Below are 25,325 nucleotides of genomic sequence, written 5' to 3' on the forward strand. Positions count from 1 at the left end.
GGAAAACGCGCTCGAGGCGATTCGCGGCGAGGCGTCGACGGCGCGCGGCGCGCGAAAGGGATCGAGCGAAGGCGCGTTCGCGAAGGAAGACTACGGTCGAGTGCCGGCGTATTTGGTGGAGTTTAATCGCGAGAGAGAGCGCTCGGAACGTCTCGAACGCGAGACGCGCGATAAAAATAGTCGCGAGCGCGAAGCCGCCGGGAGAATGCGAGACGACGAACGTCGAGCGCTGATCGAGGGTCTGCGCGCCGAGCACGCGAAAATCAGTTCTTCGTATCAGAAACTTCCCTTCGTCGTGGACACGCCGAACAGGCGCGCGCGAAAGGAGGCGCACGAGCTCAAGCTCGCGCGCATCGAATCCGACATCAACCTTCTCGGCGCGCGAACGGTGTTCATCGAAGGCTGAGCGCGCGCGCGAGGCCAAGACCGCGACGCGCCCTCGCGCTGGATTTGAAATCATCATCGCCATCGTCGTTCTCTTCTCTTCTCTTCTCGATCACGCGCACCCGATCGGCGGCGCCGCCCAACCGCCGCGCGGCGCCCGGCGCGGCGCCACACGCCGACGCGCCGGTCGCGCCATGTCCGCCCTGTTCGACCACGTCGAGCGCGCGTCGAAACCGACCGATGTCGCGTCGAGCAGACCCGTGAACGCTCGCTTCGCGTGCGCGTGCGAGGACGAGCGCGGTTCGTTTTACGTTTTAAATCACCGAGGCGAAATTCGATCGACGCTCAGTCGCGACGTCGTGCGCTACGCCGTCGATCTCGACGCGAACGACGGCGCGCGCGCGCGCGTGGTCAAGCACGTCCCCGCGTACGGTAAGCCGTTCGACGCCGAGCGCGTGAGCGTGAGTCCGAGCGGGAGACACGCGTGCGCGAGCGGGGAGCGAGACGAGGGTTCGGGAGCGCGCGTCGTCGCGGCGTGTTACGTCGCCTGTCTCAGCGCTGGCGTCTCCACGGGGTTTACGGGTGATGACGACTCGATTCGTCAAGCGAAAGAGCTCGATGATGGCGTGGAGACGCGCGCGTGCGCGGCGATAGGGGTGTGCGAGGAGGAATTCGAGGCGGTACCAAACGTGCGCGTCGTGCGGTGCGCGTGGCACCCGAGCGCGGACGCCACGCTGGCTATGTTGACCACGGATGGCGTCTTTCGCTTGATTAATTGCGATAACGTCGCCGCTGGGGGTAAACCCGTGGTGGAACGGTGCTGGAAGTTGGATTTGAACGGGTCGTTTCCCGAGGCTTCGCCGTTGCGGCCAGACGTCGTGGACTTCGCGTTCGCGCCTGCGAACGGTTGGGGAGCTTTCACGGTGTATTTTCTCGCCAAGACCGGCGATTTGCACGCCATGTGCCCCGTGGTCCCGCGTGGCGCGAAGTATCCGCGAGTCACGCTCAAGCATTTGGCGGCGGAGAACGCCGCCGCCGCGGCGTGGCTCGATGAAACGTTTCCCGAACTCGACGACACGCGTGTGCCCATGCTCGCCGCGCACGTGAGCAAGGACGAGGGAAGACCTGTGGCTTTGCAAGGACCGTTACCGAGATCTGTTTCTTCCACGCAAGGTGCGTCCGAGGGTGAGGATGCCCTCGCGCTCGCGGTGTCGCCTGCGTTTTTCGATCTCGGCGTCGGTGGCACGGTGGCGACGCTCCACGCAAACGCCGCGCACGTGCACATTCTACCGAGCGAGGTGAAGCCGTCCTGGTGTGATGGCCCACATAGAAACGTCCGCGGATATACCTTCGTGATGAGTGATGCGTCGCCGTCGGCTCCCGATCTCCCCAAACTACTCACGGTGGACACCGTTCGTCTGAGCGCAACGCCGGGCGAACAAAGTTTGGCAAAGGTAAAATTTGCCAGTGTCACGTGGGATCCGGCTTTGCGAGAAAGAGTCTTCGTGTGTGTCAACGGTATCGTGCACTCCATAGTTTTAACATGGCTTCCCGTCCTCGAAACTGCGGCCGAGGACGCGGTGGATGAAAATCACGCCGACTATGGCGCGTTGCCGATGCCTCAAGTTGCGGCGTTGTGCGACTTTGACGCCCCGCTCGTCGGTCTGCAACCGCTCGGTGATCCCCTGGCCGAGGGAGTCGTTGTGACTATTAGGAGCGATGGTACACACAGAATGCTCATCCCGCCCCCAGCGAGCGCTATGGCGGAGTCCGGAGGCGATCTGGCAACGTCCGCCGTCGCCGTGCAGCCGCAAACGCTCGAGGCGGGCTCTAGGAGCGAGCTGCGGGCGCTGTCCGAAGGTATTCGTAAAGATAAGATGAAGGGGGTAGACGAAATCATGAAAGAGTGCGGCGTGACGCCCGAGATGAAAACTGGAGATCCCGGCTCGAATGAGGCGCTCGCAAAGTGCGCGAGAGCGTTGAAGGAAATTTACGTCGACTACGCGAGAGACGTGCACGACGAAGTTCGCACGACAGCGCTTAGATTGACGGCGGAGATCAAAAGGCAAAAAGAAGAGGTTACCTCTCTTTTGAAAAGCGCCAATGATGCCATCGAACGCCACAACGCGCTCGTCGAGCGCATAGAAGACTCGGCTGCGACGCACGAAAGTATTCGAGAGCGCCTACGGGATTTAGCCGAGCAGGAAAAGACCATTCCTCATCCACTCTCCAAGGCGGAAAAGTTGCTCAGATCACAAATGGAAGCGTACGAAGCGGATCTGCCGCTCTTGAAACAGCGCATCGACGAACTAAACGAGCGAGCGTCGGTGGCGACGGAACGAGACGACGACGACATCGGATACGTCGGCTCGCGGCGCGTCGTCGGTCAGTCCACCCCCACCGACGAGTGCGGCGAAGACGAGCGCAAAGTTCGAAAGGCACTCACAGCGCAGGGTGATTCGATCAAAGAAAACGTCGCGAAAGCCAAATTAATTCGCGAATTGTTGCTAGATGACTAGGGCAAAAGACTGTAAGAAGAGACTGCGAGCTCGACGATTCCTCACACCTCCCTCACTCGGACGCGCGCGCGCGGTGATGCCACCGACGGGGCCCTCGACGTCTGGGAAACTCGTCGTAGGTGTTCTAGTGACGGTTGCGACGTGCGCGGCGCTTGCGTCGAGCATTTATCCAGTGCTCATCGCCCCAGAGAAGCAGAGTGACAAAGCGCGCGCGCAGACGACTGGGCTCAAACGCGCCGGGATGTGGGACACCGTCGATCGCAAAGCCAAATCGTGACGTGTCGTTTGCGTTCGATGCGAGCGATGCAGTGTAGATAATGTAGAATAACAACGCACGCGTAGCTCAACGCGTCAATCAAATGCCCAAACGCTTACGCATCTCTAACATGCGCTTCTGGTTCGTGTCAAACTCTCCTTCGTACGCGTCGAACGGCACCGATAAGTCCGAAATATCGATACCCTTTTCACTGCATCGCTTGGAGAGATCGTGCATCTTATTTCGCAACTGCACGTTCCCCAACATTCGCGACGGCAAGAAACGAGCGTCGCCCTTCTTCGGCGGTTTCCAATCCTTCGGCACCCAATCCATCCCTTCGGCGTCTCCGAATGGGTACGCATCACCCGGGAGGTCGAAATCGTAATACAAATCGTCCAGTTCGATCCCATTCGCCTTGGCTAAGGCGATCTCTCGCTCCAAATTTTTCTCGATGGCTTTCTGGCTGAGCACCGTCGCCCCGACTGCGACGCCGGTGAGGGCGAAGAACGCCGTCATTCCACCCGCACGCGTGGTGACCGTCGACGCTCTCCTTGCAGAGCTCGAAGTCGGCGCGACGTTCGGCGTCGTGCGCTACGTGAGCGTCAAGCCAAAATTTTCGTCGTCAGTCGGTGGTTGGATACGATCGTCGTCGTGCGCGCGTTCGGCGTGTATATCACGCCTGGGGGTCTCGAGAGCACCGCGCGCGCGAATACAATCGACTTTACGTACCTTGACCGCGAGGGCTCGAGGCGCGGCGGCGATGCGCGCGTTCGCGGTGACGGTGAAGGACATCGTACGCACGAGGCAAGATATGCGGCGCGCGCGCGGAGAACGCGCGTTCGAATCTTAGTTTCTTCCCGCCGGTGACGAAGACGCAGACGTAGATACACGCGCACGTCACGTGCTCATGACACTGGTGACGGCGCAAAGTTCGCGCGCGTTTTGAAATGATGAACAGATCTCCTCCGTTACAAGTTACGACACAAACGCGGCTATGAACACGTTTGTCGCCTGACACAACCCCCGACCCTCTAAGAACTTTAATTCAAACTCGTACGCATCCTAAGCGTTCGAAATTTTTACAATTTCGCAAGCTTGGCGGCTTCCTCCGCGTCCTTTTCGGCTTTGATAGCCTTGAGAATGCGCGGGCCGACTTGGCGCACGTTCATGCGCTCGACGCGAAGCTTTCTGTAAGCGCCGAAGTTCTTCATCTCATCGGTAACCGCGACCATCTCAACCGCCTTCTCAACCTTCTCAATCGGCATGATGACAGAGCCCTTGTGTTGCGTCGCCGTGGCGAGGTCAGCCGCCGGGCTATCGCCGTGCTTCGGCTTGGAGTTCTTGCGCGGGAACAAGATCAACTTGGCCTTGTATTCCTCGAGGCGCTTCTTGTTGAGCTGCGTAATCGTAAAACGTAATATCATCAGTCTCGCGTTCGTCGTCGTTTCTCATCCCTCGCGCGTCGTCTCGCGCTCATCGCATCCTTCATCGGCGCTCAGTTAGGGTCTGCGCGCGCGGACCCTAACTGAGCGCCCCCGTCTCGCGTGAGCTCCCGCGCCGTCGCGCTCGAATGTACGCACCGCCAAAGACTCCTCACTGCGGTTACGACGACGGTGGTCGACGCAGATCCCGATCGTCGGGGCCATCTTCTTGGAGATACCAGCCGCCTGTCGCGCGTACACGATCGGTCCGTCAGTCTCGGTTCGCGATCGAGGGTCGCATCGCACGCGCGTTCGTGCGGCGCCTGTCGTCGTCCGTGACGCCCGTCGAGCATCGACGCGCGAAAGCTCAATACGTACCTTCAATTCCTCGAGCGTGAACCCACGACCGAGACGGGTCTTGAAGTTGTACCGCTGCGTCGGCGGGTGCACGAGCGGGCGGAGCGAGCCCGCGACGGGGCGCGGGAACGTCTTCTTCGCCTTCAACTCACGCGCGTTACGGCGAGACTTCTTGCGACCGGCTGCGTGCGAGGTAAAACGTAATTCGTTCGTCAGTGTGCGTTCGTCGAGATCGCGTCGTCGTCGCGCACGGCGTCGCATCGAGCGTCATGAGACGTCGTGACCGATGAAAGACCTAATCACGCAGCCGCGTCTCGGATCGCGCGCGCGACGCACCTTGGTTGAGCCACGTGCGCACGCGGCATTGGCCGTTGATGGTGTTACCCTGCCAATCCTTCTTGAAGTGCGCGTTGGGTAATTGGTTGTTGCCCTTCATCTTGACGCGTCGGTAAAAGGCGGAGGCTGCACGCGCTCGATCGGGCATGGGCGAAAATTCCCAAACCCTCGCGCGCGCGCTCGCGATCGAAGGCAAGGGCGAAGAGTGCGTTTCAAATCTATCATAACAACAACGCGTGCGTGCGAAATGCGAGCAAATAATGGTTTTGTGTGCGTGACTACGCGGATGCACCGCCGAAAACGTCGCGAATGGCTCGAGCGGCGACGCGCGAACTGAGCCGGCGGGCGAGCTCGGGGACGATTTCGGTGGCCACGGCGGGCAAGAGTGGTGAGATTTCGTTGAATGCACGCGCGTTGACGCGGGAGGATGCATCGGCAAAGTTGAAATCTCGAACATCGAATTGGACTTCGTCACTTCGCTTGCCGCGAAGAAGGAAATTCAAGAGCTTGGTCGTGCTCGCGAGCGTCTCCTTGTCCGCGTTCGTCATCTTCGGTGACAGCGGCACGAAGCTCGGGAAACCAGGTAAGAACACGGGGATGCTGGTGTTTTGGAGCCCAAACGCGGTTAAGAGCCGGATGACGTTATCTCGACTCAACGCATCGATCCCCTTGACGGCTTCATCGAGTAAGAACTCCCGGAAGAAGGAGCCGTCGGCGGAGAGGACGAATTGCAGCGCGTCGCGCGTCGCCTTTTCCTCAGCCGTCGCTGGCGCTGGAGCGTTCAGCGCCAAACGCGGGCTCGCCGCTTGTTTCGTCGGGTCACCTTGCGACATCACGCTCGCCGCGCGGAACGTTTCCAACGCTTCGAGGAGATCAATCATTCTGTCGGCGTCGAAGACTTCTTTTTTGCCGTACACCATGTAACGAAGCGCCTCGCGAAGACGCGGAGAGTCGTCCGTTAACAATCGCTTAGCGATGTACGGATACGCTTCGTCGACGAGCGCAAACTCAGGGTTGCCCACGAGCGCGATACCCTCCAACACGCCGATGGCTCGAATGATGAGCGCAAAGTACGGCGGGATGCGGAACGGGTAATCGAACGTGATTTGCGCCAAGTCCGCCGCCAACTCTTGGAAGTTGATGTTTTTCGCCCCACCACCCTCGAGCGCTTGGTCGAACACGCGACCGAGGACGGGTAGGATCGGTCGTAAATCCGTGCCTTCGGGAATGAAATCGAGGGTGACGAAATCCTTCACAATGGCTTCGTAGTCACGATGGATGAGATGCGAAATCGCCTCAATCATCCCGTACTTGATGTTGTCGTCGATGTCCGTCATCAGACCAAAATCGAGAATCGCGAGTCGTCCATCGGGGGTGCGAATCAGGTTTCCAGGATGTGGATCTGCGTGGAAAAACCCGGTGTCTAGCAGTTGCTTCAAGTAGCAAATGACGCCGATGTTCACCAAGTCGCCCACGTCGTCCGCCGTGCTCTGCGAAAGTTTTTCACCCTCGAGCCATTCGGAGGTGATGACTTTACGGCGCGTATACTTGGCGAAAGTCTTAGGAACGACGACTTGCGGCAAATCCTTGGCGATGCTCGCCGCGAATTTGGTTTGATTTTCGCCTTCGAGGTTGTAATCGAGCTCTTCGAAGAAACGCGCAGCCCACTCGTCGAGCAAGCCGACGACATCCGTCGTGATGGCGGGAAACCGCTTCAGGAACATTCCAATTTTTCTCAAAACGTACAAATCAACCGAGACCGTCTCCAACACTGCCGGTCGCTGCACCTTGACGGCGACGATGTCGCCAGTCTCCTTGAGCACGCCTTTGTACACTTGTCCGAGCGACGCCGCGGCGACGGGTTCGGGGCCGAGCTCGGTGTAGACGTCTTGCCACTTGCATCCGAGTTCATCCTCGAGCGTGGCGAACGCCAATCCGTTATCGAAACTCGGAACCTTATCGCAAAGCTTTTGCAACTCATTCATCGCCGCCGGGGTCAAAATGTCTGGACGAATGGACAACGCCTGACCCAACTTGATGTACGCCGGTCCGAGCGACGTGACGATTTCTCTCAACTGAATCGCCCGCTTCACCGCGTTCTCCTCCACGCTCTTCGTCACGAAATCACTGATGATGCCCGTGATGAAAGAGCCACCGATCGTGGATAACTGTGCCACGCGCTGCGCCACCGCCGCGGGACGTCTCGACCAATAATTCGCGATGAGCTCTGGGTCGTAATACAACGGCAGCTCGTCCCCGAGCTCGTCGTTCTTCAATTTGTCCACGTCCACCACCTTCATCCGCACCCCATCCGCGGCGAAATCGCTCGCATCGATGTTCGTTCCTCGCAATCCAGCCATGAGCACGCTCAAATCCTCATCCTCTTCCATCTGTCTCCGCACGTCGCTCATCTGTTTCTTCATATCCGCCACGGACGACGACGACGACGACGACGATTGCGTCGCCCCGCGTCGCCCGCCCTCCGCGCCTTCCCGCGCCGTCTCCACCTCCGGTTCCCGTATCGCTCGCGTTCGCGCGTCTCGCGTCGTCGTCCGTCTTCCTCGCGCGCCGTCCGCGCCGTCGCGCGTCGCCCCGTCGCCCCGTCCCGCGCGCGTCGACGTCGACGCGCGCGCGCGCGTCTCTCTCGCGCCCGCCGCGCGCGCGCGTCGCCCGATCGCGCGCGTCGTCGTCGGCGTCGTCGCCATCGTCGTCGACGTCGCCATCGTCGCCATCGTCGTCGTCACCGCGTCGTCGTCGCCCTCGTCGTCGTCGTCGTCGTCGCGCGGTGTGCCGTCGCCGCGGGACCGCGCGACCGCGCGACCGCGGGACCGACGGACGGCGAAGACGCGCGCGCGAGGCCGGCGCGATGCCGGCGCGGCCTGCGCGTTTACCGTCCGACTGTTTGCGCGTGCGATCGAACGTGGACGAAAATACCGTATTGAAGCGCCCAAAAGCGCGATGTCGCGCGTCGATCGGCGATCGCGCAATCGCGTCGGTCGACCGCGCGTCCGCCCGACGCGACGCCGGCCGCGTCGGGCGCGTCGGACGCGCGCGCGCGATTCGACGCGACCGCGACGCGCGCGATTCGACGCCGGGGGGGGGCGTCGAGGCGACGACGCGACCGCGACCGCGACCGCGACGACGACCGCGACCGCGACCGCGACCGCGACGCGACGCGACGACGCGCGACCGACGCGCGCGCGATTCGCGTCGCGCGACGCGATTGCGCGAATCGCATCGACCGCTCGAGACGAAACGAAACGAAACGACGACGACGCGGTCGCGCGGTCGAAGACGGACGACGGACGACGCCGAACGGTGCGACGAGATCGACGGTCGCGCGTGACGGGGGCTCGAGATGCGGGCGACGTCGTGCGCCGCGGCGGGCACGAGCGGGACGTCGAGCGAGAGACGCGCGACGGGGACGCGGCGAACGCGAGGAGCGAGTCGAAGGTGCGGATGCGGGACGACGACGACGAAGACGACGATGCGCCCGCGCACGCCCACGCGCACGCGCGCGGTGGCGCCGAAACCGAACGACGATCCCGAAACCGCCACGGGTTGGGAACACATCACGCCAGAGTTTTTGTGGAACACCGAGCTCGCGAGACGGGTTCGGTACTTGGACGAATTCGAGCGCGCGGAGGTGCGAGACGCGCTGGAAGTGGCGTTCAACGCGCACGATGGACAAGCTCGAAAGAGCGGGGAGCCGTACATCACGCATCCGGTTGCCGTGGCGGCCATCTTGGCGGAGATGGAACTCGACCACGAGAGTCTCGTCGCGGGTTTGTTGCACGACACGGTGGAGGACACGGACGCGGTGACGTTTGAATCGCTCGAGAAGCGCTACGGCACCGCAGTGCGAAGGATCGTCGAGGGTGAGACCAAGGTGAGTAAGGTGAGTTCGTCGCTGAGCAAAGAGTCGCAGCAGATCAACGGAACTTCTGCGGAGGACGTCAAGTCGGAGGATTTGGCGCAAATGTTTCTCGCCATGACGGAGGAAGTTCGCATCATCATCGTCAAGCTCGCCGATCGCTTGCATAACATGCGCACGCTGGAAGGTTTGAAGCCGGAGAAGCGAGTGAAGATCGCAAACGAGACGTTACTCGTTTTCGCGCCCCTGGCCAAGCTTCTCGGGATGTACAAGGTTAAGAATGAATTGGAGGATTTGTCCTTTCGGTACGCCAACCCGGACGCGTACGCGGAGATGTCGCGACGTTGCGACGAGCTGAGCAAACAGCAAGAGAGTGTGATCCAAAGGGCAGCGGTCACATTGCAAGAAACAATGCAAGGCGACGATTTCTTGCGCGGGAACACGGTGGGTGTGACGATTCAAGCCAAGGCTAAAGAGTTGTATGGTTTGCACCGCAAATTAAGCGCCGGCGGGAGACGAAGCGGAAGCGCCTTGAACGGGGACTCAAAGAACATCGATGACATTTTCGAAGTAGCTCAGCTTCGTGTCATTTTGCACGACACCGGAGCCATGGCCGGTATGACCGGCGAAGCGCGCAGATTACAAGCGAGTAGAGTGTGTTATCACGTCCTCGGCATTGTGCATGCGATGTGGCCGCCTGTTCCGGGCAACATGAAGGACTACATTGCGACGCCGAAATTGAACGGCTACAAGGCTCTGCACACGGTGATTTTACCCATCAGTCCAGATGATGCAAATCCTACCGGTGGTATCGAAGAAACTCCCGTGTTCCCGATGGAGATTATGATTCGCACCGAGGCGATGCACATCTTGGCTGAAAACGGCATCGCCGCCGACGCGGAGATTCGGCAGCAGTGGCGCGCGGGCGCGCGCAGGACGAGCCGTGCGCTCCGCGCGCGCAGGCGCGCGGAATTACGTTACGCCGCGAGTCAAGAAGGTCGAGACGTGGACTTGAAGGCGTTGGAAAGGGAGGAGGCGCTCGACATGGCGGCGGCGGCGGCGGACAAAGGCACCGAGGAAAACGTCGACGCGTCGTTGCGGCAAGTGGCTTGGTTGAAAAACATACAGTCTTGGCAAAAAGAATTCATTGACGTTTTGAGCGCGCGTGAATTCGTAGACACGATCACGTCCGATCTACTCGGCCGTCGTGTGTTCGTTTTCACTCCGAAAGGGCAAGTCACCAACTTGCCTCACGGCGCCACGGTGGTCGACTACGCGTTTTACACGGGAGAAACGGGAATGCTCATGGAGTACGCCAAGGTGAATGGAGTGCAGGTGGAATTTGATCACGTGCTCACAAACGCCGAGGTTGTTGAGATTTTCAACGAAGGAAAAGAGTTACCCGCGCACGTAATGCTGCGGCGGTTGCGAAAATTAAGACTCAACGCGTCGACTCGCTCGGCGCGGGCAAAAATCCAGAAGCAGCTCGCCCGCCTGGGAAGTGGCGATATCAAAGAGTTGCGCGAGTCTTTGCAAGTCGAAGCCCTCACCCTGTGTGGGGAGTCGATTCCAGACAATCTCGGCCCAGGCCCTCGCACGGTGACGTATTGCGCATACATGTTTGAGCTCGTCGCCGCCGATCGTACGGGATTGCTCGCGACGGTGAGCGCCGCCATCACGAAGAGTGGTGCCAACATCGATTCATACACCGGGGTGAAGGTTGCCGATGACTGCTTCAAAATGAGCTTTGCCATTCACTTCGACGACAACGAGCTTCGCAACGGCGCGAGTTTGAAGAGCTTGGATGAAAATTTGAGTCGTCTGTTCACCGAAGTCACGTCGTTCAAGGGCGTCGCGAGCGGGTCTTTGTATTGCGACGTCGACGCCGCGGTGCGCGCCGCAGGGCAGGAATAAAATCGCGCAGATTCAGCATCATCGCAAAAATTAGCCATTGACGACTTTGTAACGCGGCGAACAAAGCATAACTTAAGCGCGCCGCAGGAGCGAGCGCCGAAGGAACGACGACAACCCCACCGCCCATCACTTTGCGACGCTCGACGCCCGTGCGAACGCCTTTGCGACGCTCGATCGCGGAGGAGACGAACATAAACGTTCGCGCGCGCGCAATCATCATGGCGAAACCGCCCGCGCGCTCGAGCGCGTCAAAGAAATCGACGAAATCCACAACCAAAAACGCTTCGGCGGCGGCGGCGGCGACGGCTGGCGCGAACGATGCCTCGCGCGTGGACGTCGATCAAGTGCGCAAGGCGATCGAAGCACTGGCGACGCACATAGAGAAGGTTGCGAGCGAAAAACCCCAGAGCGCTCTGTTCGAAGACGAGGCCGAGACGTTCAGCGCGCTCATCTCGCTGCGAAGGACACCCAAGGAGGCGACGAGCGCGCGACTGGTGCCGGTGCCGATTCCGCACCCGTTGCTCGATCTCGCCAGCGCGGAGTTGTGCTTGATCGTGAAGGATCATCAGGGCGAAGGACATAAGGAGGCGAAGAAGCGCGTGGCGGAGATGGCCAAGTGCGGGGTTGCAAAAGTGTTGGGGATATCCAAGTTGAAGGCAAACTACAAGGCGCACGAGCAAAAGCGCAAGCTGTGCGACTCGTACGACATGTTCTTAGCCGATGATCGCGTGTTGCCTCTGTTGCCCAAGTTACTGGGTAAGAATTTCTTCAAAAAGAAGAAGCAGCCGGTGGCGGTCGATTTAACTAAAAAGGATTGGGTGGCTCAGATTCAGCGCGCTGTCGGCGCGACGTACTTGCACGTCTCCGGAGGCACGTGCGTCAACGTCAAAGTCGGCAAGAGCACGATGGAAGTGGACGAAATCGTAGAAAACACCATGGCGGCGATCGAAGGAGCGGTAAGCAAGATTCCGCGAAGGTGGGGGAACATCCAGAGCATCTACATCAAGACGCCAGATTCCGTGGCGTTACCCGTGTACGTCGCGCCGCCGGAGTGAGTTTCGTGAACGTTTTAGCAGACTGTAACTTCTATATTACACGTGAAGAAATCTACCACGCGTATTGTATCGCATCGTATCGTGTCGCCGCGCGCGTTTGTTTCATCCCTGCGCATATCTCTGTGAACGCGCGCGTCGTCAGTCGTTTCGTCTTTCAGACGTGCTCCGCCGAACGTACCTTGGTCCACTCTTGAGCCGTCTTGTCGTGATTTTCCTTATCTTGCAAGAACTGCTGCGCGATGCTGCCGACGAGAGGATCGTGCGGGTTCGCATCCGTCAGTAACGAGCAAATGGACAGAAGAACCTTGGAAATTGTCAGCGCGGGCGACCACTGTTCCTTCAAAATGTCCAAACAAATTTGTCCAGAGCTATTGACGTTGCAGTGATAGATTCGCGTGCGGAACGTCACTTTGGGCGGCTTGAATGGATAATCGGTCGGGAATTGAATGTCGAGAAAAAATACACCCCCATTATACGGCGAACCTGCGTGATCGGCGCGAAACCGAGCGAGTTTGGTAAGTCGACCGCGCGTCGTTCGCGTCCTCGTTTTTTGAAATGCCCAACCAGGTGGTTGACGGGCGCAACAATCTTCATCCTTCACGCGAAACGTACCGCTCGGACCGACGATGGTCGACACCCACTCGTACAAGTTATCCCCCTTCGGTCCCGCGCTGCAGTTGGTCGGCGGTTCGAGCGATATTTCCGCCAACTCTTTCTGGATTCGCCGCGAGCTGCTCGACAGCGAGCTCTTCTTGTCGCTCATCGTCTACGGTGTCGTCTATCGATCGTCGTGCACACGGTCGAGGCGTTCGGGTGCGTGCGATCGGTCTACGGGTTTCTCGATCGACGCCTCACGCGTCGCCGTCTCGCCTCGTCTCGTCCTCGTCGTCGTCGCGTGGCGCGTCGTCGTCTGACGCGTCGGTCTCGAAAGTTCAAACGAACGAACGTCCGCGCGAATTTCGCCGCGCGCGAGGGTTTACGAGTGCTTTACGGGTGCTTGTTGAATAAACGTGGTTTTCTATATCGTGCGCAAATTTCTCCTAAATCGTATCGTGCGCAAATTTCTCCTAAATCGACTTGGCTTCCGCCATTGCCGAAGCCGTCGCCGCCGCAATCTCTCTCTCGGTACCGTTCGGCAAGTAGTAGTACTTGCCTTGGGCGTTTTGGGCGAGCTTCTCGGCGGTGCCAGACGAAAGGAACTTGTTTTCGGTGTCAATGACGAGCACCGACATACCGGCGGCGCCGATTCTCGCCGCCGTGTCAGCCACTTCCTGTTCGAGCTCTTCGTTCGTGGGCTTCTTGGCGTCGGGGCCGAGATACTCCGGATCTCGTTGCGACTTGTTGATGGACACGTTGGCGCGACCGTCGGTGAGGCACACAATCATGACGCGTCCGACGTCTCCCGTGGACATGGCGTTGAGTCCGACGCGCGCCGCGACGGACAACCCGTGCGCTAAGGGGGAACCACCACCGCACGCCATGGTGTCGAGACGGTTTCTCGCCATCGCGATCGATCGCGACGGCGGCAAGAGCACTTCAGCTTCGTCACCTCGGAAAGGGACGATGGACACCATGTCGCGGCTTTGGTACGAGCTTTCCAAGATTGAAAGTGCGGCGCCCTTCGCGCCTTGCATTCTGTTCAACGCCATCGAACCGGAGGCATCGACGAGGAAAATGACCAATGCACCGGATTTACGCGCGAGCTTCTTCGCTCGCATGTCACCCTTTTCGACATAAACCTTCTTCTTCTCCGCGTTGGGATCGCGCTCGCGTCGAGCGCTTTGGTACGGAGCAGCGGCGCGCAACGTCGCGTCAACCGCCAAACGAATCGTCTTACCCTTGGGTAAAATGGGCTTAATATAGCGACCACGATCGGTGGAGAAAATGACGCTCTTCGAACGACCGGAGCGGCCGCCTTGTCTGTTGGTTTGTTGCGCGAACTGAGTCACATCCTTGTCGAGGATGACGCCCTCGGCGTCAAAGATGAACTCCTCCGGAACGTCCGGAATATCGTCCTCTTCTTCCTCGTCTTCCTCGTTCTCTTCCTCGTTCTCTTCATCTTGGTCTTCGTCTTCCGCGTTATCTTGCGGCGGCGGCGGTGGCGGCGGCGGTTCCTGCATGTCGTCTTCATCCGGCGGCGGCGCGTCTTGCAAAATATCAGAGCGCGGTACGATAACCAATCGCACGGCTTCCTTCAAGTCGTCAGCGTTCACCTTGGATCGACCGTCGAGTGCGGCGAGTGCCTTGGCCGCCTTGACGGCGAAAAGTTCGGCGCGATGACCTTGAATCTGACCGCGAATGGACTCGCGCACCAAGTACTCGACTTGATCTTGCGAAATCGTGCAATCCTTCAACCACTCGCGCGCCAAGATGATGTTCGTCTTGATACCTTCCGTCGCCTCTTCCACGCTCTTCACCGAGTTTTCGGCCGCGTTTTGGAAGTTCATCGCTTGGCTAACCGCCTCGACGCGGTCCTCAAATGTCAACATCTGATCCGCCGAGAGCGTCACCGCGATGCGGTCCAACAGGTGCTCGCGAAGGTTACCCTCCTCCGGGTTAAACGTCGCGATCAAAAGCGGCTTACACGGGTGCTTGAGCGTGATGCCTTCGCGCTCGACGACGTTTTCACCCTCGGCAAGCACGGAAAGCAACAAGTTGGCGACCCCGTCGTCGAGGAGGTTGATTTCGTCGACATAAAGGATGCCCCTGTGCGCCTGCGCCAACAGCCCGGGTTGGAAAATCGTCTTCCCTTGCTTCATGGACTCTTCGATGTCGACCGTACCGATCAAACGATCTTCCGTCACTCCGAGCGGGAGCTGCACGAACGGCGCGTCGCGGATGATCGTCTCCACGTTCCCGTCGGCGTTCCTCGTTACCTTTTCGCTCAACCCCTCCTCCCACTCATCCGGCTTGGACGGGTCGGCGTTGCAATACGAATCCTTCACGCACTCGATCGGCGGTAACAGCGCGTGCAAACCGCGAGCCATGATGGATTTCGCCGTTCCTCGTCGTCCCGAGATCGCGATCCCTCCCAACGTCGGGTCGATCCCTCCCAAAAGCAGCGCCGACTTGATCTTTTCCTGCCCGATCACCGCCGCGAGCGGGAACGTCTGGCGCATGGTGCTCTCCTCCTTTTCGACCTTCATGTCTTGTTCCATCTGCATCACCTCCTTCATGCGCTGTTCGAGTTCGGACTCCGACGCTTCATCCGCCACCGCCGCGCGCACGACGCGTCGAGGCGTCGCGCGCGCGCGCGCCGCGCGCGCGCCCGCGCGCGAGGTCTTCGTCTGGCACACGCGAGACGCGGGACGCGCGGTGGCGGGCGTTCGCGCGAGCATGGCGCTTCGCTTCGATCAAGCGACGCACGTGTGCGTGTACGTCCGACAGCGCGCGCGGTCGCGAGCGTCGCGGTCTGCGACGCGCGACGACGACGACGACGACGACGCGCGACGATGGGTCGGGCGTTTGGATAAAATCGACGCGCTCGGGGAGGGAGAAATGTATCATCACGTATTATAAGTACATTTATGTCTATGTAAAATAATCAATCGTGTGATAACGTGGTCTATCCAAGATTCCACTACGCCGCGAGCCAGGTGCCGAGCAAGCCGTCGAGGACAATCTTCGAGTCTCTCTTCGCGAAGCCGGCGTCGCGGCCTCTTCTGCCCGCTTGTACGCAGGATGGACATCCTGACGCACAACCACAGCTTTTCAAAGTCTCCAGCGCCCGTCGCCACAATTCTTCGCAATTCTCAAACACCTTTTCGGCGATGCCGATGCCGCCCGGCGTCGTGTCGTATAAGAAAATACGCGCGGCGGCGGGTCCGGTTTCATTCGGGTTCGGGAGCTGCGTAGCACCGGCGACGTCTCTCGTATCACACATCGCGATACTCGCGACGAGTCCACCGCACACGTTCGCGACCCCATTCGTCGCTTCCCGGAGCGCGTCTGCTGCGACGCGGCGATTGACGACTTCATCGGGTAGATTGAAAAACACCGCTCGAGTGCGGTACTGCGCCGCAATCACGGGCGTCTTCCAAATCTCTTCGTGGAGCAATTTTCCAGTTTTATGATCACTCCTGGCGTACCCGAGTACTTTTTCAGAGACGACGATGTCGCCGAGATGGACACGCGTGGCGGCGCAATTCTTCGAAACCAATTCGCCGACGCCTTGCTCTGGGTCTGGCGCGAGAACTTCAACTTCCGTCCGTTCGCGCGTCTGCGTCGTTTCGAACTTTTCGTAAGGTGCCGCGTGCGCGATACGGTTTTCAATGTCAAGCCGCTGTACAATGAAAGCCTTCCGTCGAGCGATGAATACGCAACCCACGTACAGTCTCGCGAGAGCGCGATGGCCTTCAATTTCTTCAACCAACGACCCGCTAGGGGACTCGAGTAGTTTCCAAGCTTCGCCGCTCTGCACGCCGCGTAGCATGACAGATCTGTGCGGATATACGTTCGGCGCGCACTCGATCGTCTTTGTCGTTTTGTTGAAAACGCACGTGCGCGCCGACGTCGACGAGCCCAACGCGCGCTTAATGGCGAGATGCAAAGGCGCCTTGAAGTTTGGCGCAATCGACGTCATTCCCGGCGCCGCATCATCGCGACTCGCCGTGAACATGACTGCGTCATCACCTCGCAAATCAAGCGCGACTTCTTTCGCCGCACACGGCAAATGTATCTCTAAAATTGCAGAATTGTGTGGGTCGACGAGCGCCTCTTCGCTCTGTCGCTCAAACAATTCACCAGGCCTGGTGACGTAGTGGTAGTCCAGAGGACGCTCGCACGCAATGACGATGGCGACAGATGCCCCTCGGCGACGTCCCGCACGACCAGCTTGCTGCCACATTGCCGATGCCGTTTCAGGAACTCCCACGTGCACGGTTGCGTCCAACGATCCGACGTCGATGCCCATCTCCAAAGCGCTCGTGCACACAAGCGCGCTGATTTCGCCGTTCTGCAAACGACGTTCTAGTTTTCTTCGTTCAATTTGATTGTATCCCGCTCGATAAGAGTCGACTTTTGAGGCCAATTCTGGGTTCTTTTTCGCTAAATTTGCTTTTGCGTCGCGCGAAACCGTCTCCGCCAACGTTCGCGCGCTGACGAAGACGAGACAGCGTATTTTGCTTCGCACTAAATCGGCAACGATATCTGCAGCTTCGGCATAGGGCGAACGACGCTGACGTTGCGTGCCCGAAGCATCCTCACCCGAAAGACTCGCAAGATTTGGTTGCTGAAACCACGTCGCCGCGCTCATCCCGCCCGCTTCCGACTCGGGCGGTTGCCACAAAATCATCGCCTTCTCACCACTCGGCGCGCCGGAGATATCCACGCACACTGGCGTGCGCGTCGTAAGGCGTCGGATGTGCTGAACTGGGTTAGAGATCGTCGCCGACGTACAGATGAACTCTGGTCTTGTCGTCGGGTCCCACGACGCGCACACGCGCGAAAGTCGCCGAAGAACGTTGGCGACGTGACTGCCACTCACGCCCGTGTGCGTGTGCGCCTCGTCCAAGACTATGTACCGCAACGACCCCCAAAACTTTTTACCCCACGTCCTGTGACCTGGAAGCATGGCGTGATGCAATGAATCGGGATTGGTCAAGATGATTTGCGTGCCTTGAATTTTTATCTGTTTCTTCGCCGCCTCGTCGGTGTCGCCGTCGCACACCGCCAACTTTGCGTCGGCGAGGCGCTCTAATCGTTTCATGTCGATGTCTGGAAAGTTCAACTTCATGAACTCTTTCTTCGCCTTCGCTGTCGCATCACCGTGCTTCTTCATCCGTTCATCGATTTCGTACTTGAACTCTTGCGCCGCTTGCACGACGCGGCGCATCTTGTGTAACTGGTCGTTCGCGAGAGCCTTCAACGGAAACATCAGCAGCGCCTTGGACTGCTTCGACCTTTCGTCCATGATCGCTTCGAAAATCGGCACCACGTAGCATATCGATTTCCCCGAAGCCGTGGGCGTCGAAACGACAACCGAGCGCCCCGAGCGCGCGGCTTTAATCGCCGCGCTTTGATGCGAATAGAGGCGCGTCGTTCCGCAACGAGCCAGTACCGCGGCGAGGGTGCCATCGACCTCAAAGTCCGGCGGTGATGTGTTGTCCTCTTCGCGTCGATCGAGCCATTTCACGCCCACGCACTGCGGTTTCGCCGACATGTTTGACACGAACGCGCGCACGTCGCCGTCTTCGACGAGCACGCGGGCCTTGGACTTTTTACCGCCCGTCGACTTTGTCGTTCCGCCGTACGATGTTTCGGGCGTCGACTCGCACGCGTTTGCGCTCGGTCGGGGCGTCAACACGCCGTCCGGTACCGCCGACACCTTCCTTTTCTTCGCAGCCTCGAACGCGATGTGAAAAATCTCGTCGTCGTCGTCGTCGTCGTCGTCAAGACTTAACGGTCGTGTAGTCGTCGCGCCGTCGTCCACGCGAGCGCGAGAACGCGCATCGCCGTCGTCGTCGCCACCGCGCATCGTCGCCACCTCCCTAGCGGCGATCGACGCCGCCGGCGACGCGCGCGGTTGTGGCGCACCGTTGGCCCCGAGGATGTGGGTATAGCGCATCCGAGGCTCCGTGCCGGCGTCGGCGCCGGCGCTCGAACAACCGTAGACACGTTCGTAGCTGTCGCCGTAATAAAATATAGTCTTATGAGCGTGCTCGTCGCGGTCACGCGCTACCTCGCCGCGAAGTCGTTCCGTCGCCGCGCCCTGGGCGCGGCGCTTCGCCCACAAGGTGACGCGCTCGCCACTCACCGACGCCCGAAATTTTACATGAGCGATCGCGTCGAAGTTTTCGTGTGCGGAGGCACCGGTCTGGTGGGATCGGCGTTGGTGACGCAGCTGCGCGCGAACGCGGCGTCGCGCGCGAACATCAAGCTCGTCGGCTTTTGTTCGTCAACCAAAATCATCGCGTTCGAGGGCGAGCAGAAAGAAAGCGTCGTTCGCGAGAGCGCGGACAGACGAGTGCCGAGCGACGATGAAATCATGCAGTGCTGCTCCTCGCCAAACGCCACCGTGTGTGTTGTGGACGCCACGTCGAGCGAAGACGTGTCGGCGTTGTACGCCCCGTGGCTCGAGCGTCGCTGGCATGTGGTGACGTGCAACAAAAAGGTAAATAGCGGCAATCTCGAGTATTACACTCGGTGCATGGACGCGACTAAAAATGGAGGAGGGAAGTGGTTTGTCGAAGCGACGATTGGCGCCGGTTTACCCATCGTCAGTACGCTCCGAACGCTCGTCGCGACGGGAGACGAAATCGAATCCGTGCAAGGCATTTTTTCTGGAACGATGAGCTTCTTATTCAACACTTGGGACGGCGAAAGCGCATTTTCGGAGACCGTAGCGCTCGCAAAGGCGGCTGGGTACACCGAACCGGACCCACGCGAGGATCTCAACGGTTTAGACGTCGCGAGAAAAGTCGTCATCGCCGCGCGCGAGTGCGGCGTCGCGCTCAGCCTGGACGACGTCGTGGTGCAATCAATGGTACCCTCCGAGCTTGCGTCGTGCTCCGCGGATGAATTTCTCGAACGGTACGCTGAAAATGACGCGGCGATGGCTCAGGCCGCGGCGAACGCTTCGAAGAAAGGATGCGTTCTTCGCTTCGTCGGTCACGTCGACGTCAAGGCGCGCTCGGCATCAGTTCGTCTCGTGGAATTCGCCAAGGCGCATCCCTTCGCTACGCTTTCGGGCGCTGATAATATTTTCGAAATCAAAACGGCGCGTTACGGTCCCACGGGAGGATCGACCCCGTTGATCGTTCGAGGTCCTGGCGCCGGCGCCGCGGTCACGGCTGCCGGGGTGTTCGGCGACATCGTCGGATTGGCAAAGAATTTGTCGCTCGCGTAGGGCTCGCGTAGGGCTCGCGTAGGCACTAGATACATCGTCGGATTGGCAAAGAATTTGTCGCTCGCGTAGGGCTCGCGTAGGGCTCGCGTAGGAGATATAACTATGCATCACAAACACGAATATTTGCGCTAGCGGTCTCTCGATCGATTGTTTTCCATTCGTTGATATTCAGTCGGCGACGCGCTTTTCGAATTCTCGCTCGAGGATACGAGTTAAGAATCCTTGGCTCAGCATATCCCTCACCGCCACCCCACACTCGCTCGACGCTTTAAAAACATCCATGACCGCCGGCGGCGAGATGGGAAGGAACAGCTCGGCGAGCGCGCGCACTGAATTTGCCACGCGGGATATATTTTCGCGTTGAACCGGAGACACTTCATCGCCGTGAAGCTCGCGCAGCTCGTCCACGACATCACTCGGCTCGCGGCGAATCTCCGACTCGCGCGGTGCGGTGGCGCCGCTCGGCGCACCAACCCAAATGAAACCGTTGCACCCGAGTAAGATTTCCACGTCGTTCGCTTCAGCGGCGACGCCGTCGTGAAACTCGTCCATCTTAAGCCTGTGAAAATGCTGAGGCAATCGGCGCACTAAATTCGCAGTCACTCGCACGAGCTGACCATTCTTCAAGCAACCGTACTTCAAGCTTCGCGTGTGCAGCGCGGCGGCGCCATCGGCGTACACGCTCTGCACTTCGGCGCTCACGACGTCGTCTTCGGCGTACAGCATGCGCATGTTCAACTCATCCACATCGTTCCGTCGTCTCTGCACGTTCCCGGGCAAATGCACCGCACTGAGCTGCAATACCCCATTCTGTCGCGCGTTCACGTCTAAAATCCAACGCTTACCAGATATCTCTTTCACGCGCCCAAGCACGACGTCACCCGTTTCTGGCGCATAGCGCGCTTTCAACGCTCGCACTGAGACGAGTTTATTCACGCGTTCAACCACGCCCGCGGTCGTGGCCACTAACCCACGATCATCGTCGCCGTCACCGTCGGTTCCATTGTCCTCTGCGATCGGTCGCGTGCCGTGTCCTCGCAAGAAACCTTCAGACGAATCGATCCCTGGGATGCGTTCGCCCGGGCTCACGAACGCGCGCGCGGACGAGCTCGCCGTCGCGCATTGCTCCAGCGCGCGCTTCGCGCGCTTGAACGCGCGCGTCGTCGACGCGTCGGCGTCTCGAAAACTCACCACCATGCGTCCACGGACGCGCGCGACCGACACTGAAAGCTGTCGAGCGCGGCATTCCGTCCCGGCGGCGGCAGTGCGAGTCGCGTCTTCGCGTCTATGACGCGCGCGAGCGCGGTGAACAAACCGGATTCGGACGACGAAAGCGATGACGATCGCGAAGACGGAGACGCGCCCGCGCCCGCGCGCGCGCCCGCGCCGCGCGACGTCGTCGAGGGCAAGGCTGCGCGAGCGGCTCGTAAGCGGGCGGCGAAGCGCGCGAGAGACGCGGCGTCGCGGGCGCTCGCGAATGCAGACGATGAGGACGTCGACGATGTGAACGTGAATGACGCAGACGCGTCGCGCGTGCGCGCGTGCAAGCTTTGCGCAAGGTCGTTACCCCTTCGAGCGTTTCCGCCTCGACAGCTTCGCAAGGCGAGGAGCGCGTGCGCCGAGTGCTGCGCGACGCAAGCAGAGAAGGATGCTCCCGCTCCGGAACGGAAGCGAAAGATGACGAAACGCGAGAAACTAGCCGAAGCGATTGAGGCGAGAAAAAAGAAGAGGAGCGAGAAGGTGGCAGAAGAGCCCACGGCTGAGGCGAAGAACGAAGAGCGAAGAGCGAAGAAAGTCGCTGCGGCAAAAGCTGACGACGAGAGCGAGAGCGAGAGCGAGAGCGAGTCTGCTTCTTCGAGCGGTGAAAGCTCATCTTCGTCGAGTTCATCATCATCTTCTAGCTTAGACGAAGAGGCGCCGAAGAAGCCAAACGACGACCGAGCCTTGACGGCCGAAGAACGCGAGCTGCGAGCCCGACAAGTCTTCGTAGGCGGTATTCCCTTCAACAAGACAGAAGAAGACATCGAAGAGGCATTCATGGATGATACGCTCACCGTCGAAAGCGTCGATTGCATGACTTTTCCGGATACCGGGCGTTTCCGCGGTATCGCAATAGTCACCTTCGCCTCGGCGAACATCGCGAACGAGGCTTTGCGATGGCACGACACCGAATGGGACGGAATGGTACTCGTCGTGAAACCGTACGAGCCAAAAACACCTGAAGCGCCCAAACCTAAGCTTAATGTGGGTAAAGTTGAAGGTCAACACATCGCCTTTGTGGCAAACTTGGATTACAGCGTCACGGAGGACATTCTTAGAGAAACGTTTTCTCCAAGCGACGGCGCTATTACGGATGTTCGCATGGGTGTGGACAAGGAAACCGGCGATTTCCGTGGCTACGCGCACATTGAATTCGCTAGTGATGGCGATTTAGAGCGTGCGTTGCTAAGAGACGGAGAAGAACTCGTCGGTGGACGGGCAATGAAAGTGACGTACGCGACGGCGCGGAAGCAAACCACGACAAAACCGGAACGGAAATACGACAAAGGTAGACCGAGGTTCAAGGGAGCGGCGCGGCGGAAAAAGTGACTAGGATTTTCTGAGCTGATCGCGAACTAGTCGCGGACTAATCGACTAGGTAGTAACTAAGTAGCAAGTACTGTAGCTTTTGCGAATACTAGAATACTATGGAGAGTTTCGGATGCTTGAGCGCGGCTTTCTGCGCGGCGGCGACGATGGCTGGATCCGACCACGTGCCAATCCTCTTGATGAGCTTTTTCGTGTAGCACGAGCGATAAATCGCCCACTGGATGATGCACAGCGCTACGCCGACGGCGATGGCGACGCCGGCGACCACGTCTTTCTGCAGAGGGCAGCAGTCGTAATATTTATCGGGAATATTAGTGCAGCACCATTTTCAAGCTTTTTTTCTGTCGTGCGTTTTTCCCGGTCGTTCTTTCGGCACTGCGCGTCGCTCGTTGCCGTCCATGGTGACGAAGGCCGGGCCGCCCGACCCGTGCGACCAATCGTCGTCGTCCGCGTCGTCGTCGGCGTCGTCGTCCTGCTTTGAAATTCTCGGCCTCGACGGCGCGGCGGCGGACGTCACGCGCGAGGATGTCCGACGGGCGTTTCGAAAACGCCTCGTGCGTGCACATCCCGATCGCAACAGCGGGTGCTCGCGCGCGTACGACGCGTTGTGCGCGGCGCGAGACGCGGCGTACGACATGGTCGATCGTAAGGACTTGTTAGCGTGCGCGGCGAGGTACGATTGGCGGGCATCGATGCGGAAAGACGAACGGGCGAACAAACGCGCGGCGGGCGTGGCGAAGCGCGAGGAGCTGAAGACGACGCCGACGAGTCCGCGTCGACGTTCGGCGGTGAATACATCTTCGTCTTCGATAAACAAGACGAAATTCGGCCCGCACGAATCGCGCGTGACGGTGATGACGGCGCGAGACGATGGTGTGGTGGCGACGGGCGAGGCGAGCGGACGCGTCAGCGTCTGGCGAGCCGACGGCGCGCGCGTCGACTCGTGCGACGCGCCGTCGACGACGGACAAAACGAACGATGCGGTATCTATATTGCAATTTAATCGTCATCATGGACTGGTGGCGACGTACGTGACGAGTAAGCCGAGGTTTTGGACCGTCGGCTGCGACACGATGTCCGCCGCCGCCGCGACGGAGGTGGACGCACACTCGCGAAGAATAACCGCCGCGAAGTGGTTTGAAGGCGTCGAAGGCGCCGAGATTTGTGACGTCTTGGTCACCGCAGCTTTAGATGGCACGGTATTCGTGCAAACGTTTTTCGACGGCGCGCTCGGTCCCTCGGCGCTCGCGTCACGCGATGGATTTCGCGCCGTCAAAGCCGTGGACGCGCTCGCGACGAGCGCCGACGGCGGCGCGTTCGTTGTCACGGACGTCGTCGGAAATTTCAAACTCTGGCGCGTTCGTCTAGAAAATTCGAAAACATCGCTTACTGTGGAGCCAATCACGAACATCGTGACTTGGAATGGGTTCGGCGGCGTGTGCTTTGCTCGCTTGGCGCGCTCGCCGATGGCGCCCGACTCGCTTCGATTACTTACAACGTTCACCGATGCAAGCGCTAGACAGTCGCGCGTGTTGGAGTGGTCGGTACCGCATCTCGAAAACGGTGCGGTCGCAGACGTGCGTGGGTACGTCGGCGCAATACCGAGCGCGAATGGAGTCATACGAGGCGTGGCGAGCGATTTTCTCACCATCGCTCGCTCGAAGGAAGACGACGACGACGACGACGACGCCGACGACGACGACGACGAGATGTACCTCCTCGCCGCCAACGACTTGATTTTTGCCGTCGATGCGCGCGCTCGGTGCGTACTATATACCATGGACTCCGCGCACTGTCGCGCGCTTCATCCATCGACGACAATTCCCGGCGCCTTTGTCTCGTGCCGCGTCGCCGCCGCTCGCGACGGGGTCGGTTTCGACGTCTGCGCGCTCGACGATGGTCGAATTATCGCAAAGCTCGATTTCACCGCGGACAAGTTCTTCGATGATGTTGATGACGTCACCGATGGTCGAATTATCGCAAAGCTCGATTTCACCGCGGACAAGTTCTTCGATGATGTTGATGACGTCACCGACGCCACCGACGTCAACGCCCAGCGCGCGGCGTCTTCAATCCTCGTCGCCTCTTCCTCGTCTCAAGTCCTGCTCCTCGCGCGACGCAGCACCGTCGTCGCGGTGCGTCTGTGAACGAATGGTGAAAGCGTCGAAACCTAGAAACCTAGAAAGAGGTGAAACTGAATTTGAAAGATATAGAATGCAAAGCGATTCACCCACGTCGCCGTCGTCGTCCCGCGTCGTCTCCCAGCGCGCGTCGCCGCACTCGCCTCCCTGAAACTAGGGCTAGAAACTAGGGTTAGCAGTTTCTCTGGAACATGACGCTTTTGCCGCCCTGGAAGTTGCGCGAGTAAAGGGGTCACCAAAACCACTACACTGGCGGTCGACGACGTTGGAATTTTGCGTACACGCAGGAAACACGCATTTGCATCTGTGTACGCGCGCGTTTCGCGAACCTCTGGGTGCCGGCGGCGACCCGGACCTTCACGTCGTCGCGGGCGTAGGCCGCGGTTTGGGTTTTTTTGGAAATGTGTGATGGTGGTTTTGGGTTGAGACTACGTTAGTGAGGGCGGGGTAAACTAGGGTTTGGAGGACTAGGGTTCGGGTTTAGGGTTTAGGGTTTAGGGTTTAGGGTTTAGGGTTTAGGGTTTAGGGTTTAGGGTTTAGGGTTTAGGGTTTAGGGTTTAGGGTTTAGGGTTTAGGGTTTAGGGTTTAGGGTTTAGGGTTTAGGGTTTAGGGTTTAGGGTTTAGGGTTTAGGG

The 25,325-nt window shown here is 59.5% G+C and overlaps 15 protein-coding genes across 15 annotated transcripts; 7 read left to right on the forward strand and 8 right to left on the reverse strand.

Moving 5' to 3' along the window:
• Positions 1–205: 205 nt before the first annotated feature.
• Positions 206–406, forward strand: OSTLU_31927 (predicted protein; the record flags this gene model as incomplete). Its single annotated transcript, XM_001417843.1, has 1 exon — positions 206–406. One exon carries the CDS (start codon positions 206–208, stop codon positions 404–406), a length of 201 nt encoding a protein of 66 aa, XP_001417880.1.
• A 172-nt stretch (positions 407–578) lies between these two features.
• OSTLU_24618 (predicted protein) lies at positions 579–2,913 on the forward strand (the record flags this gene model as incomplete). Its single annotated transcript, XM_001417844.1, has 1 exon — positions 579–2,913. One exon carries the CDS (start codon positions 579–581, stop codon positions 2,901–2,903), a length of 2,325 nt encoding a protein of 774 aa, XP_001417881.1. The 3' UTR covers positions 2,904–2,913.
• A 345-nt stretch (positions 2,914–3,258) lies between these two features.
• Positions 3,259–3,675, reverse strand: OSTLU_31929 (predicted protein; the record flags this gene model as incomplete). The annotated part of the gene is made up of 1 exon (XM_001418083.1): positions 3,259–3,675. One exon carries the CDS (start codon positions 3,673–3,675, stop codon positions 3,259–3,261), a length of 417 nt encoding a protein of 138 aa, XP_001418120.1.
• Positions 3,676–4,238: 563 nt separating this feature from the next.
• On the reverse strand, positions 4,239–5,373 carry RPL13 (Ribosomal protein L13, component of cytosolic 80S ribosome and 60S large subunit; the record flags this gene model as incomplete). The annotated part of the gene is made up of 4 exons (XM_001418084.1): positions 4,239–4,556; positions 4,740–4,826; positions 4,959–5,119; positions 5,274–5,373. The coding sequence occupies 4 exons, from the start codon at positions 5,371–5,373 to the stop codon at positions 4,239–4,241; spliced, it is 666 nt and encodes a 221-aa protein (XP_001418121.1).
• A 132-nt stretch (positions 5,374–5,505) lies between these two features.
• Positions 5,506–8,030, reverse strand: OSTLU_49684 (predicted protein). The gene is made up of 2 exons (XM_001418085.1): positions 6,110–8,030; positions 5,506–6,022 (listed from the first exon to the last, which is right to left on the reverse strand). The coding sequence occupies exons 1-2, from the start codon at positions 8,003–8,005 to the stop codon at positions 5,552–5,554; spliced, it is 2,367 nt and encodes a 788-aa protein (XP_001418122.1). The 5' UTR covers positions 8,006–8,030; the 3' UTR covers positions 5,506–5,551.
• Positions 8,031–8,760: 730 nt separating this feature from the next.
• On the forward strand, positions 8,761–11,103 carry OSTLU_31932 (predicted protein; the record flags this gene model as incomplete). The annotated part of the gene is made up of 1 exon (XM_001417845.1): positions 8,761–11,103. The coding sequence occupies one exon, from the start codon at positions 8,761–8,763 to the stop codon at positions 11,059–11,061; it is 2,301 nt and encodes a 766-aa protein (XP_001417882.1). The 3' UTR covers positions 11,062–11,103.
• Positions 11,104–11,279: 176 nt separating this feature from the next.
• On the forward strand, positions 11,280–12,116 carry OSTLU_15606 (predicted protein; the record flags this gene model as incomplete). The annotated part of the gene is made up of 1 exon (XM_001417846.1): positions 11,280–12,116. One exon carries the CDS (start codon positions 11,280–11,282, stop codon positions 12,114–12,116), a length of 837 nt encoding a protein of 278 aa, XP_001417883.1.
• Positions 12,117–12,270: 154 nt separating this feature from the next.
• OSTLU_38392 (predicted protein) lies at positions 12,271–12,879 on the reverse strand (the record flags this gene model as incomplete). The annotated part of the gene is made up of 2 exons (XM_001418086.1): positions 12,271–12,599; positions 12,729–12,879. The coding sequence occupies 2 exons, from the start codon at positions 12,877–12,879 to the stop codon at positions 12,271–12,273; spliced, it is 480 nt and encodes a 159-aa protein (XP_001418123.1).
• A 304-nt stretch (positions 12,880–13,183) lies between these two features.
• Positions 13,184–15,235, reverse strand: OSTLU_38488 (predicted protein; the record flags this gene model as incomplete). The annotated part of the gene is made up of 1 exon (XM_001418087.1): positions 13,184–15,235. One exon carries the CDS (start codon positions 15,233–15,235, stop codon positions 13,184–13,186), a length of 2,052 nt encoding a protein of 683 aa, XP_001418124.1.
• Positions 15,236–15,696: 461 nt separating this feature from the next.
• Positions 15,697–18,276, reverse strand: OSTLU_38435 (predicted protein; the record flags this gene model as incomplete). The annotated part of the gene is made up of 4 exons (XM_001418088.1): positions 15,697–16,671; positions 16,768–17,246; positions 17,322–17,808; positions 17,941–18,276. 4 exons carry the CDS (start codon positions 18,274–18,276, stop codon positions 15,697–15,699), a joined length of 2,277 nt encoding a protein of 758 aa, XP_001418125.1.
• Positions 18,277–19,101: 825 nt separating this feature from the next.
• On the forward strand, positions 19,102–19,962 carry OSTLU_15610 (predicted protein; the record flags this gene model as incomplete). Its single annotated transcript, XM_001417847.1, has 1 exon — positions 19,102–19,962. The coding sequence occupies one exon, from the start codon at positions 19,102–19,104 to the stop codon at positions 19,960–19,962; it is 861 nt and encodes a 286-aa protein (XP_001417884.1).
• Positions 19,963–20,130: 168 nt separating this feature from the next.
• Positions 20,131–21,159, reverse strand: OSTLU_38656 (predicted protein; the record flags this gene model as incomplete). The annotated part of the gene is made up of 1 exon (XM_001418089.1): positions 20,131–21,159. One exon carries the CDS (start codon positions 21,157–21,159, stop codon positions 20,131–20,133), a length of 1,029 nt encoding a protein of 342 aa, XP_001418126.1.
• A 480-nt stretch (positions 21,160–21,639) lies between these two features.
• On the forward strand, positions 21,640–22,551 carry OSTLU_15612 (predicted protein; the record flags this gene model as incomplete). Its single annotated transcript, XM_001417848.1, has 1 exon — positions 21,640–22,551. One exon carries the CDS (start codon positions 21,640–21,642, stop codon positions 22,549–22,551), a length of 912 nt encoding a protein of 303 aa, XP_001417885.1.
• An 88-nt stretch (positions 22,552–22,639) lies between these two features.
• On the reverse strand, positions 22,640–22,877 carry OSTLU_31940 (predicted protein; the record flags this gene model as incomplete). Its single annotated transcript, XM_001418090.1, has 2 exons — positions 22,640–22,825; positions 22,875–22,877. The coding sequence occupies 2 exons, from the start codon at positions 22,875–22,877 to the stop codon at positions 22,640–22,642; spliced, it is 189 nt and encodes a 62-aa protein (XP_001418127.1).
• A 72-nt stretch (positions 22,878–22,949) lies between these two features.
• On the forward strand, positions 22,950–24,698 carry OSTLU_15613 (predicted protein; the record flags this gene model as incomplete). Its single annotated transcript, XM_001417849.1, has 1 exon — positions 22,950–24,698. One exon carries the CDS (start codon positions 22,950–22,952, stop codon positions 24,696–24,698), a length of 1,749 nt encoding a protein of 582 aa, XP_001417886.1.
• Positions 24,699–25,325: the final 627 nt, after the last annotated feature.

The sequence above is a fragment of the Ostreococcus lucimarinus genome, chromosome 5 (assembly GCF_000092065.1).
Source record: "Ostreococcus lucimarinus CCE9901 chromosome 5, complete sequence".
Lineage (NCBI taxonomy): Eukaryota > Viridiplantae > Chlorophyta > Mamiellophyceae > Mamiellales > Bathycoccaceae > Ostreococcus > Ostreococcus sp. 'lucimarinus'.